The sequence below is a fragment of the Nesoenas mayeri genome (assembly GCF_963082525.1).
Source record: "Nesoenas mayeri genome assembly, chromosome: 7".
Lineage (NCBI taxonomy): Eukaryota > Metazoa > Chordata > Aves > Columbiformes > Columbidae > Nesoenas > Nesoenas mayeri.
In genome coordinates, this window is record NC_137551.1 from 13,255,625 (window position 1) to 13,267,634 (window position 12,010).

At 40.4% G+C, this 12,010-nt stretch overlaps 1 protein-coding gene across 3 annotated transcripts in view; it reads left to right on the forward strand.

The window, feature by feature from the left end:
• Positions 1-851: 851 nt before the first annotated feature.
• SH2D4B (SH2 domain containing 4B) overlaps positions 852-12,010 on the forward strand; it is a gene marked incomplete at its 3' end in the record, with an annotated part of 63,561 nt that continues 52,402 nt past the window's right edge. For all 3 annotated transcript variants that reach the window (XM_080347941.1, XM_080347942.1, XM_080347943.1), the window contains exon 1: positions 852-1,538. In XM_080347941.1, coding sequence (XP_080204067.1) covers positions 1,355-1,538 — 184 coding nt within the window. In that variant the 5' untranslated portion in view covers positions 852-1,354. The remainder of the gene's footprint in view (positions 1,539-12,010) is intronic.

Here is a 12,010-nt window from a genome sequence, read left to right on the forward strand (position 1 = left end):
AGATTATAGAATTTTGCTAACTTCAAGAGTGTTCCATGAATAGATGCATTAACACTAAAAGTTTTTTAGTATGAGGATCATGGAAGTCGTGTGAGAGTTTGACAGATACTCATCTATAAAGCAGGTTTCTTGCGAGGAAATACAGATCTGCTTTTGCTCTTCATTCTTGTGTAAATGTCCTGCAGTGGGATGTGGTTCATCCTGCAAACGTGATCTATGTTTTGTTATGACTCCTGGTGGCCACATCTTGGCTCTTCTCAGAAGGTGGTCCCCTTCCCTCAAAGTGCCACTGCTCCGTGGAGGAGCTGGGCCCTTGTTCAGTGAAAGCTCTGGAATCCGGAGGCCTTGGTGTTTGGTTCTTGGTGTGTTGTGGGTTTCTTTTTTTTGCATAATTATGTGGCTGCTGGCCCTGGTGCTGAAATCATATTATTTTACTGCTTTTGGTAAAACTGTTAAATAGTGAAAAGCCACAGTTTGCTTAGAGAGCAACACTGTAACTTTCTCCAGTCACAAAGTGGAAAATGCGTTAACAGCAGGACTTGCATAGGCTACCTGAACTCCTGGGAACTTGCTCTTGTTTAATTAATATTAATTTACTATTTATAAAGTGATAACAAGATTCTTGTGGGTTTTGTTACATCTGCTTTTAATCTTAAAGATATTTTAATCAGTTTGCTGCATGACAATATTTGTCAACACCAGGTAAATAGGGCCTCTAATATGACCTATCCTGTTGAGCCTAGTTGACAGACTAGACTGGGAAATAATATGCAAACTTGTTCCTCCTCCCTTATCAGAAGAGATCGGTTCCCAAAGTGACATGGATATTGTTGGTGTAGGTGATACCTTTAACCATGACATCACTTGAAACCCCTGGGCCGTGCTTACACCCTTGGCAGTGTGTTGCTGCTCAAGGGAACCACCTGAGCTGAAAGTCTGAAACTTTCTCTACATTGAATTTCCTTCTGCTCAAGGGAGCAAAGCTGAAGGGTTCCATCAAGAATTCTGTATTTTTACTGGCTTGCAATCAGGAGCACTGAAGTGACTACTTTATTTCCTGGCCTTTTCATTTTTATTTTTTTTTTCCTTATGCTTGTCTGTACCTCCCCCTTCTTTTCACTTGACACCTGCCCTCACCTTTGGAGGATGAGATAAGCAGAGAACTCCATCCCTGTAAGAGACGAGTGGAATATGCCTGCACGAAGAGAGCAAGAATCAAACCTCTCCTGGGCAGGCAGGCGTGGGAGAGCCCCTTTGCAGGTTGCTTTCCGGAGTGCCATCCGTGGGGTTTTCTCACTGTAGTGAGTATAATTGGAAGCAGGTGTTGGAGCTGTGGTTTTTTTTTTGAGTTACCATGTTGCAGCAAATTTTGCGTGATATGTATATTGACCCTGAGCTCCTGGCAGAGCTGAACGAAGAGCAAAAGCAGATCTTGTTTTACAAAATGAGAGAAGAGCAGCTGAGGCGCTGGAAGGAGAGGGAAGAAAAAACACGAATGGAGGAGGCCATGCTGAGAAAGACAGCGAGGCGCAAACAGAGTAAGATTTGGATATTTAAGAGCTGGGGATGGCGGGCGTGGAACTGGCTGTGGTGCAGCATGCACGTGGAAGAGATTACAAGGAGGAGTGCCAGTTGTCCCCCTGGGCTGGGGCAGCAAAAGTAGCATGTTCCTGCTCCTTGTCTCTCATGGCTGGTTCTTTCTCCAGGGGAATAGTTTAGTGTGAGAGTAAGTGGAATCATTTTGAAGTGTCTCTTTCAGTTGGGAGTCACTGTTCCTGCTCTTTCAGTGGTACTGGATGTACCATGACCAAGCTTCCCCTTCATTCCTAAGGCTTTTTTCTTCACCTACCATCCCCACCTTTGCCCTTCAGTCAGGCAAAAGGCAGTATGGCCTGTGCTGTTGAGTTTTCATTTCCATGTCTGGTCTTGGGTCCAAGTGGTTTGAAATAAACAGAAATACTTATTTCCTTGCTTTCCTCTCTGAACAAGTGGCTTCCAACTCTTTCCCCGTTCACAGGATGAAGTTAGCCTGATGCAAGGTAGGAAATATTTTAATCTGGGAAATGTAATTGCAGTGATTCCTCACTCAACAAGGAAGTGTCACAATGATACATCAAACACCCCTTTCCCCTTGAAATCCTGAAGATCGCATCCTATCTTTAAATCTGAATATTCAAAATTTCTAATAATTTTGGATGGCTGATTTTGAGAGAGTGCTATTATACCTATGTGACTCTGCAGTCAGTGTTTGAAGTGTTGCTCTTCTCAACACACCCATGGAAGAAAGCTTTGCTTGGAGCACCTCAACTCAGACCGTTGGATTCAGTTGTCAAACTTCTTAAAATATTTAGACCCTCTCAACACTAAAAAGTGCCTGTTACATAATTAACAATTCAAAGAATGTTATTAAAGAAATGCTTCATAGCAAAACTAGTTGCCAAGACTCACTTGAAGCAAAGGCCTTGATGAAATGACACTAGAGGAAGTTACAATGGTAGAATATGGTAATAATCCCTTCTTAAACTATGTGATTTCCCCCCTGCCTCCCCCTCCCAAAGCTTCAGCATCAACATTTTCTGGACCTTGAAGCTACTTAGTTTTCAGTTTCCATTTATATTTTGGTGATTTTTCTCAACATTCTCCCCCTGCTACACATCACAGAATATGGAATATTTTTATTCCTGTTTAAAATTAGTGTCTACCAGGAAATTTAGAGCTACTGTTAAATGTTCTTCATTGCTGTGAAACTAAGGGATTTGAGCAGTTGCATCTGCAAGGTTTTGGTTTTGGCTCTCTATTGCATGACATGGATTTTATATTTGTGGTATTTTGTTGAAGCCAAGAATTACTCTGGCTTTATAGAGATCTTTGTAGCCTGACATACAGTAGGAAACAGAGGTGAGACTTTAATATCTCTAATGTTGTGCTGGGTTTCTGAAATTTTCTACTTGACAGAAAAATGTATATGTTTTTTGTGAATATGACATAATATTTTCATAAAATAATGTTACTATTTTAATCATAATTACATTTATAGGTCTGCCTTTTGACATCTACTTTCTTCCTAGTTTGAATAGCTACATATGAAAACTTTGCCCCACTTCTTTGGGATGACATATGGTGAGATAGAACAAAAGGAATTAATGACAGTGGGTACTTCTGTAATTAAAATTGCTCCAAAAGGTTCTTGGGCTTGATCTGATTCTTATACCTCAATTGATACAATTCTCTGTCAATTCAAGATCTTACCAGCAGTAGTACATGTGAACCTAGCCACATAGCAAGAGGGGTGGATTTTTTGTAACAGAGGAATGATTGTGAACCCAGTTTTGGTTTTGCACAGTGACCTGGGGATGAAGAGTTCTTGTGCAAGGTTTGGATATGTTGTATTACAGAAATCACAAGTTCAGATTTGGGGAGGAAAAAAAGTGGTATATGCAGATCAGATTGTCCTTGTGCTAAAAATCATCAGTGGGTTTAGGGAATGCTCATCAGTGTCATCATTTCTTCATTGCTTGAAAACTAACTAGCAAAGGCCCCAAACCTACAGTGATTTTTGTAGAAGCGCCACTAAATGCAGATTGTCCGTAAACATCCTATTGAGTACTATGAAATTTGCTTCTTAAAAACAAGACCATGTCCAAACCGTGAAATAAGATGTAAGTTGTTGAGAGTGAAATAGTGTAATTAGTCTTATTCTTAATTTCTAAAGAAAACAATATTAGTCACCTTTAGTACATGTTAAAATGTTCCTTCTTTTCCATTGGGACGGTTTGGTTTCATGTGTCTTGAGGAAAAGTTAAAACTGAAATTTGTATCAGAACAAATAATTGTTAATGAAATTCTTCCACTTCAGGGGTGAATGAAATGTTTTCAGATTATTCAACAATTTTAATTTCCTTTCTTTTTTAAAAACACAGATATCTGTCTAAAAAGGAGCCGCATATGAGCATCACTTCAGAATTAAATATTTCCTTTAGAAGAAACTGAATAAACTGTTCCCATGGTTTAGCTATTTGTACCTAGCCTATGTTTGTGTTTTGCCTAAAGATATTAGTAGAATTTGTATTATTTGGGTCTTGCCAAAACTGCAGTGTTTAGTGAACTTATTCAAGGTAAAAAAAAAAAAAAGTATTTGTAGTTTTAATTAAATCATGATTGCTGGCTTGTACTGGAAATAGCTTCACAATTCAGTTGAATTCTTGGAAGTCTGTCTCCAGTTCATTTACAAATTACTCCTGGGCAGGTCTTTCAAGAACACATTTTCATTATAATAAACAGGTTGCCTTTTCTTACTGTGCTAAAATCACTACGGGAAGTCTCCTCAAAATTTCAAGATCCCTTTGGGATTTGCTGAAAATTAACCAACAGGCAGCTTTGCAATTTGCAAAGCAACATATTTATTTGATTAGGCAGGAGCCCTTTAACCAGTATAGCTGAGTTGGGAGTAAGTGAAGGACCCTGCCAATTTGAATTTTGACACCGATGCAGTATCCGGGGCTGTCAGCATACCCAAAATGACATCTCAAAAACTGGTGAGCATGAGGTAGCTGAAGGACGGCCATGGGGGAGAGAGAGGAGGCAATGCTGGTCTGCCGCTGCTTATCCTGACATTAATTGTGAACTGCAGCTCATGATGTTCAGAGAGGAGCTGTTTGTAAACACTCCTATTTACCTATCCTTAGCAAGAGCACCTGGGAGAAAATTAGGTAGGCTTATCACAGCATGGCTAGAAAAGAATTTCTTATCTAAATGGTATTTTTGTTGGAAAATCATTAGAGAATACATGAAGCTGTTTGGAAGTGAGTATTTCAAATATCACAAGTGGATGGTTGGAGTATATATCACTGTCGCGTGTGAAGGCCAGTGAGTGGGCATGTGTTTTAGTGTGTGTATGAAGGATAAGCGTGTGTACATGTGGTGCCTTTTTTTCTGTGTTTTTGAACTCAGAAGTGTATTCTTCAGTTATACTAAGGCCTCCATGCACTCTGGTAATGCATAGCTAAGACTTCATCTCCTGCAGAGATACACTTCCTGGTAGTATTCATTGTCTTTTTCTTGATATGAGTCTAACCAGAGGCATCAGACTTGAGTATTTCTGAAATATCTGGCTCTGTGTCATCTGGAATTCCATAGAGCACTGTCCTTTTGTTCCAATCTGGATACAACTGAAAAAGTAACTGGAGAACACTAGTGAGAACATTAGAATAATTTCTCTTAGGGAACTGAGCCAACTAATCTTGAAGTTACTGGAAAAGTTTTAATGGAACATTCACAATGTGTATAGCAGCTTGTGATATGCTGCAGTTTTGTTAGTACGGCATACCTTGGGGCCAGAATTCGTGCTCAGTGTGGCTGTGTACTGAGGTACCGTTCAACAGCGACTTCTAAAGTATCCATTTGCTTCTCTGAACCTGGGGCTAGAAAGAGACCCCCAGCCGCCACATGACCTAAATATGTACCAGATGGAACAAATCCAGAAGGACTTCTCTGCCCTCCTAGGATCAGCCGTAAGTCTGTGCTTTTTAGCCTTATATCCAGCACTGCAACTGACTTCTCTGTTTTGCAGAAAAGTCTCAGCAGGATGTCACTGGCTACCTGGGCCTTGTCGCACTGGAGGGTTCTCTTGCACGTGTGTGATCCTCAGCACTGGTGTTGTCTGAAGCATCTGGCATCGGCTGCTTTCTCAGAGGGGCTGCTGGGTTAATTGAGCTGCTGGCACAGAGAGCCTCCCTGTGTTTCTCTGTGGCCTTACGTTCCTCAGCCTGGCTGGATGCAGCTGTGTGAGAGAGGCTTTGCTGTATGTACCAGTGCTCTGGTAGTGATCTGAGGCTGTGACTGTCTGCAAGCTCATGAATACCTGATATGGAAAGACAGCAGTGCTGCGGCTGAGGAGAGATTGGGATTCACCCAAGTTAATTCAATATCTCCTTGCTGATTTTGCCAGTTTTTAGCATAAATGAATAAAACATTCAAGGACAGAGGCACCAGGTTTTGATAGCTGGATTTGGAAGACATCAGAAAATGCAACATGTTCAGGGCAGCAGTGAATTTAGCCAGATACTGGTTGTGGCTTGTTAACCTTCAAGTCCACTCATGTGCGCTGGTGCTAGAAAATCTCACTGTAGTGATGTAGGTCTCCCTGCTTTTGTGGTCCTCTATGCCTGATAAAAGGAGTCAGTGCAAACCTGCCAAGTTGCATTAAGTAGGGGAGTCTGGTGCAGAAAGTGATCCAGAGTTCTGTGTTCATTCTGTGACAGAAGCCTTGTCCTGCTGTGAATTTCCAGCAGACCCTGAAGTAGCCGTGCAGACTTGTTTTTGTTTATTCTGCAGCAGTGGGAAAACCTTTGCTTTGTGATAGCTCTGTGTGAGAAACCGAACCCTGTGGGTAGCTTTTACTCTTATAAAGAGACAATTTGGATCAGGAATCAGAAATTATAGTTCTGTGTTCCTGACTTTATTTTTTAATTAAAAAAAATAAAATAAAATCAAAGGAATGATACTGATGTGAATGATTTTACAACCTTCAATCTTTGATCTGATAGGTACCTGCATTTTATACTGTTTACAGTGAAAGGGTCATTAAAATGGACAGAAAAGAGACTACCTCTAGGTTGTATATGGAGCTAGAACAATGTCTTTAAGAAGGAGTTATGAATGTTATCTCCCAGTTGAAAGTGGACAATATACAAAATTGTTATGTGCAATAGCGTGCCCTGGCCAGGGAGCCAAGAAAATATCTGGGACGTACTAGATAGAGACCACAGAAGTGACACCTTATTTCTGGTTCTGTTTTGTTTTGTCTTTTTTGGTTTACACTATGCAAAACTACGTATACCTATCGCATATATACATACCATGTGATAATGCAAACACACTGACCTTTAACTGTTATGTACAGTTATCTTTGCTACATTTGTTAATTACCATAGTCTCATTTGAGTAACTGTTTCCTCCCTTAATGTTTGCTCTCTTGCAGTCATTCTTACTTTATTTGATCCTGCAGGGGTATATTGCAGCATAATTATTTCCATGGTAACAGGCAGTGATTCCATAAACAGAAGATTGAGTTTGTTATATGATCAGGAAGCAGCTGGAGAACCATGAAGGCTGATTTTTCAGCAGTGCTGAGATCCTACAACCCTTATTAATATATTCATGTAAATCAGCTGAATTTCTTTCTCCCTCTGCAAATGCTCCTTTAAATAGAAAGGCACACAAGACAGTGTTGAAATTGGAGGGACTGTAAACTGAAACATTGAGGGGGATGCTTGAAGTTCAGAATTTTTCCCCATTTTCATGTTTTAAAATTTGAAGTGACTGGTTTTTCTGAATGTATTCTTGGAAGAGGGGTTTGTGGTCCTGTGACTATTGGCAAGGGCAGACAACAGAATGAATTATAGCAGGTCTTCTATTGTGGGGTTTATGTTATTTTCATTGCTTTCATCATTGCCACCTAATGATTCTATATCTATTTTAATGGATTTATGGTGGTTAATGTAAGGAAAAGTGCATTCTGTCCTTTGAAGAGCCTCTCAGAAACATTCACCACTATTTCCTAGGTTTTCTCCTTAGAAGTGAAATTGTGTGTGTATGTGTGTGTTTGTATTAAAAAAGTATATATAAATAATGTACTGGGTAAGCTGAAACTGAGAACAGCCTAAATATCATTCTCATTTTCATCCTAATCAATGTGCTTCTAATACACATCCTACAGCCAATTAATGGTACCTCATCTACGTTGTAGAATATAAAAAAATCAAGTTTCTATTTTGCGGTTTAACGCCAGCCAGCAACTAAGCACCGTGCAGCCACTCGCTCACTCCCCACTGGTGGGACGAGCGAGATAATCGGAAAAGTAAAAGCAAGAAAACGTGTGTTGAGATAAAGACAGTTTAATAGGTAAAGCAAAAGTTGCGCATGCAAGCAAAGCAAACCAAGGAATTAATTCACCACTTCCCATGGGCAGGCAGGTGTTCAGCCATCTCCAGGAAAGCTGGGCTCCATCGCATGTAAAGGTATTTGGGAAGACATACACCATGACTCTGAATGTCCCCCCCCCACTTCCTTCTTCTTCCCCCAGCTTTATAAGCAGAGCCTGGCATCATATGGTGTGGAATACCCCTTTGGTCATTTGGGGTCAGCTGTCCCGACTGTGTCCCCTCCCAGCCTCTTGTGCACCCCCAGCCCACTCACTGGTGGGATCAGGAGCAGAAGAGGCCTTGGCTCTGTGCAAGCTCTGCTCAGCAGTAACTGGAACATCCCTGTATTATCAGCACTGTTTCCAGCACAAATCCAAAACACAGCCCCATACTAGCTACTGTGAAGAACATTAACTCTATCCCAGCCAAAACCAGGAGCCATAAACATAATTTGCTTATAAAGCCAAGGGTAAAATCTCATGTAAAACACATTGTGTTTAAACCAAAGTATACCAGATCTCTAAACTCAAAAAACAAAAGCCACCAAACAATACCATAACAAACAAACAAAAAACACCAACCAACCAAAAACCTCAACCCCACTCCGAAAGCTACAGTTTCTCTGAATGGCAAAATTAGATCAGGCTGATCAGCTGTCTTGATGTCAACAGTGAATGCTTATGCAGCATATTCCAAATGCAGAATAAGTTTCAGGAGCCTTTTTCTAGTGCAGAGAGAGAAAACAAATATTTTCTAAAGACACAGTCAAAGGCTATTTGGATGATTACAAAGCTTTCCAGTGAGTGAGGAGGGAGAGTCAGTTGCTGTTGCAGAGAACTGTGGTGGGAAACCCAGCCTCGGAGAAACAAGGCTGTTCATGGAAATAGGCAATGCTTCTGAGAAAGTTTAAGTAGCCATCAAATGCTATTCCACATCTCTGAGATTGTAAATGTGTGCTCTCCTAATTCTTTCGATTTACACTGTAATATTCGCTATGGTGGAAAGGCAATCTTGGTTCCTTCACTGTCATTTTGCTGGATAAGCAGACAGGCTGGGGCTGAGTGACAGCCCAGCTGGGAGACTTGACATGCAGTCAGGCCTGTAATGATCCTTGGAGTAGCTCCCTTGTGAACACTGGAGATAGATCACAAGTGGAATTGTTGGGGGTGCTGGAACTGTTAAAGATGAACAAGCTTGGAGGAAGAAAGCTGAGTCTGGCAGTATTCTGTTCGCTCTGATTACTGTTATTTTTGAAGTGCTTTGAATTAGAAGTATGCATGAAAATGAACCCAGACATAACACAGCATAACCCAACCCCCCAGAAAACAAAACCCCCCAAACCAAAACTATGATGCTTCTGCTCCTCTGTCCCCATTAGCAGGGGCAGTGTAAGGCCAAGCTCTCTCTTGTGTAACTCCATTTGTTTTAAGCCTTAGTCACAGTGTGGAAGTTTGAGCTGATGGGAGTTGAAGCCTGATTTAGTTTGAGGTTTGTGGGCAGCCAGGATTCCCCTCCCCTCCACCTTTCTGTGCTGTTTTCTCTCTCTCCCAAGGTGGCTGGCAGTGTTCGTGCTTACTAGCAGCATTTGGCCATGGCAGGGATGATGGTGCCCTGCCTGCCCCAGGAATGATGGTGCCCTGCTTGCACCAGGATGATGCTCTGTGGGGCCATGCAGCACTACTCATGGTTGTACTACAGTGCTCTATGTGTATGAGATTAGTAGTGCTGCTGGTAGAGACTAATAATTCTTATAGATGAGAGCCCTGAGTTTACTGTTGCTCTCTAGGGTATTGTTTTATACTTTCTTTGTTGCTATAAAATTGACTGCAGAAATACAAACAAACAGAAAGCATGATTTGGTATTGGTTTTGATTGTGTTTATATGTACAAACTCATGTTGCTGTTTGTTTGGGCAGTAGGTCTCCAAGGATGTTTTCACTGTGATCCCATTGTGCTGCAAATTTGGTATTCCTGATTATGCATTTGTGTCAAGTAAGGAGCAATATACAGAAACCAAGTTACTGGTCTCAAAGCAGCATAGGTGTAGGTTTAAGGAAACTCCATGGGAGATGCAAATTCATGGAGGAGCTACAGGTGAAAAGAACTGCAAGAGTGAGTGTTGCCATCTTATGGTGCTACAGAGTTGTTTTAGACAACCCCCCCATGGAAAAAACTTGCTAAATTATTCAGTATATTTTCCTGATAAAGCACTGTTTCTTTCTAAAACACTTTCATTTCTATTCTCCAATCCAGGCTTATTTTGATGTCCACTGCTTCCTAATGGTAATTGTTTGCAGACTGCTACAGTCTGTCCAGGAAAAGAAAAGTACTTTTGTGATCAAGACACAAGACTGGACTCAAGAGATTTAATTTTTTATCTCGTAGCTCTGCATTAACTTTGTAACTGGGCACAGACCTGCTTCTGAACAGGAAACATGAGGTTCCCTTACCTCTTTCTTACCTAGATTTCAAATTCGTTTAGTCAGAACCTGTCCCTTTCTTTTAGATTTACTTGAATTTTTCTATTTTTTTAATATTTCTATTTCATTTGGAAATAAAGTTTGTTAACAAAATACCTTATTTTGTTTGTTAACAAAATACCTTATTACTTGAGAGACATCTTCAAGCAGGAATTATTATAATCAACTGTTATTGCTGGTAATTGTGTGCTTGCAAACCAGACAACACTATTAATAGTTTCCTAAAAATATTAAGGAAAATAATTTTCTTTACTTTCAGCTCAGGTCTTGCAGTTGGTTCTACCATTTAAAAGTGCAAGTCCAGTGTTGTTAGCCTAGAAGAGTCGACACTGACCACTATGAACCTGATTCTACAGGCTGCAAAGACTTTTTGTGTGGCAGGAATTCAGTTTTCACAGTGACAGATTTTTCTCCCTGAGCTGCTTATTTCTTTTCCTGCACACTAATTTTTCATGTTATTCTATGCTAAGAAACTACCAAATTTTAGTATCAGATTCTATAGTAAAGCCCATCTCCAACTTTATGAGATTGTAGGTTTAAGGGAAGATTTGAATGGGAAACATTTCTTGAAGTGAAATAGAAAGCATGGTTGGATGTGAAAAAGACCTTGTCTTGTTCTGAATAAATTAATGTGGCCAGTCAGTTCTCGGCAGAGAGTGTTCAAATGCTGTATTCAAAAAACCACAACATAAATGTTGTGCTGACAGAAACACTGAAATGCATGGAATAGGAATTACAATAAAATACATTCACATTTATAAACTGAGACATAATCTGATAGGCTGTGAAAGGGCAAATGCTGTTGAGAGTTATTGAAGGAAAACATCATTAGCTTAAATTCCACCCCCCTTCCCTCTGAAGTCAGTACCATTAGGCCAACACTGGGAATTCATATAAATGACATTTTCGAATTGGATATAGAATATTAGCTTTCATTGAGAGATCTGATATGTTTGTTGCCTTTGGTTCCTATTGTCAACACTTGGGAGTGTGGGTTGGCACCAGCACTGCCTGCTGTCAGCAGCCCCACGTCATTCGCTCCTGCAGTTTTCTCTCCTCAGTCTGGGATGTCAAAAACACTTTATTAACTGTGCATTGGGGAATTTAATCTGGTTAAATGGATACTGTCCTGTTGCAGAACAACAACAGGTAGTTGAAGGTGAGAGTAGCTAAGCTGATGCTAGTAAAGAAAGATGTAGAAAGAGAGGAAGCAAAGACTGGCTGTTCAAATAGGACCTGATTTCTTTTAACACTTATGGGAACATCTGAGGAAAACTATCCCGGAAAGTGGTGGGCTGCCCATGTCAGCAAGTGAGATGAACTGCCACGCTGTTGTGGCCTTTTAGTCTGCGTTCTTTAAAATAAATCCATTGTCCATCTTCACAGCGGTCTTTGTGGTGGAATCTCCTTTTGTGAAGAACAATTTCAACAAACGCACGTGAAATAGAACGTAAAAATGGATGCATAAGAGGTGTTTCTACCAATTTCTTATTATGAACCTGTAAAATGTGTAAAATATATGAGAGTTACACATAAGCAGAAAGAAAAGACCAAACCTCACTAAGTCAGGTAGTGTATATGACTATTGAAATGTATTCAGATAGGGTT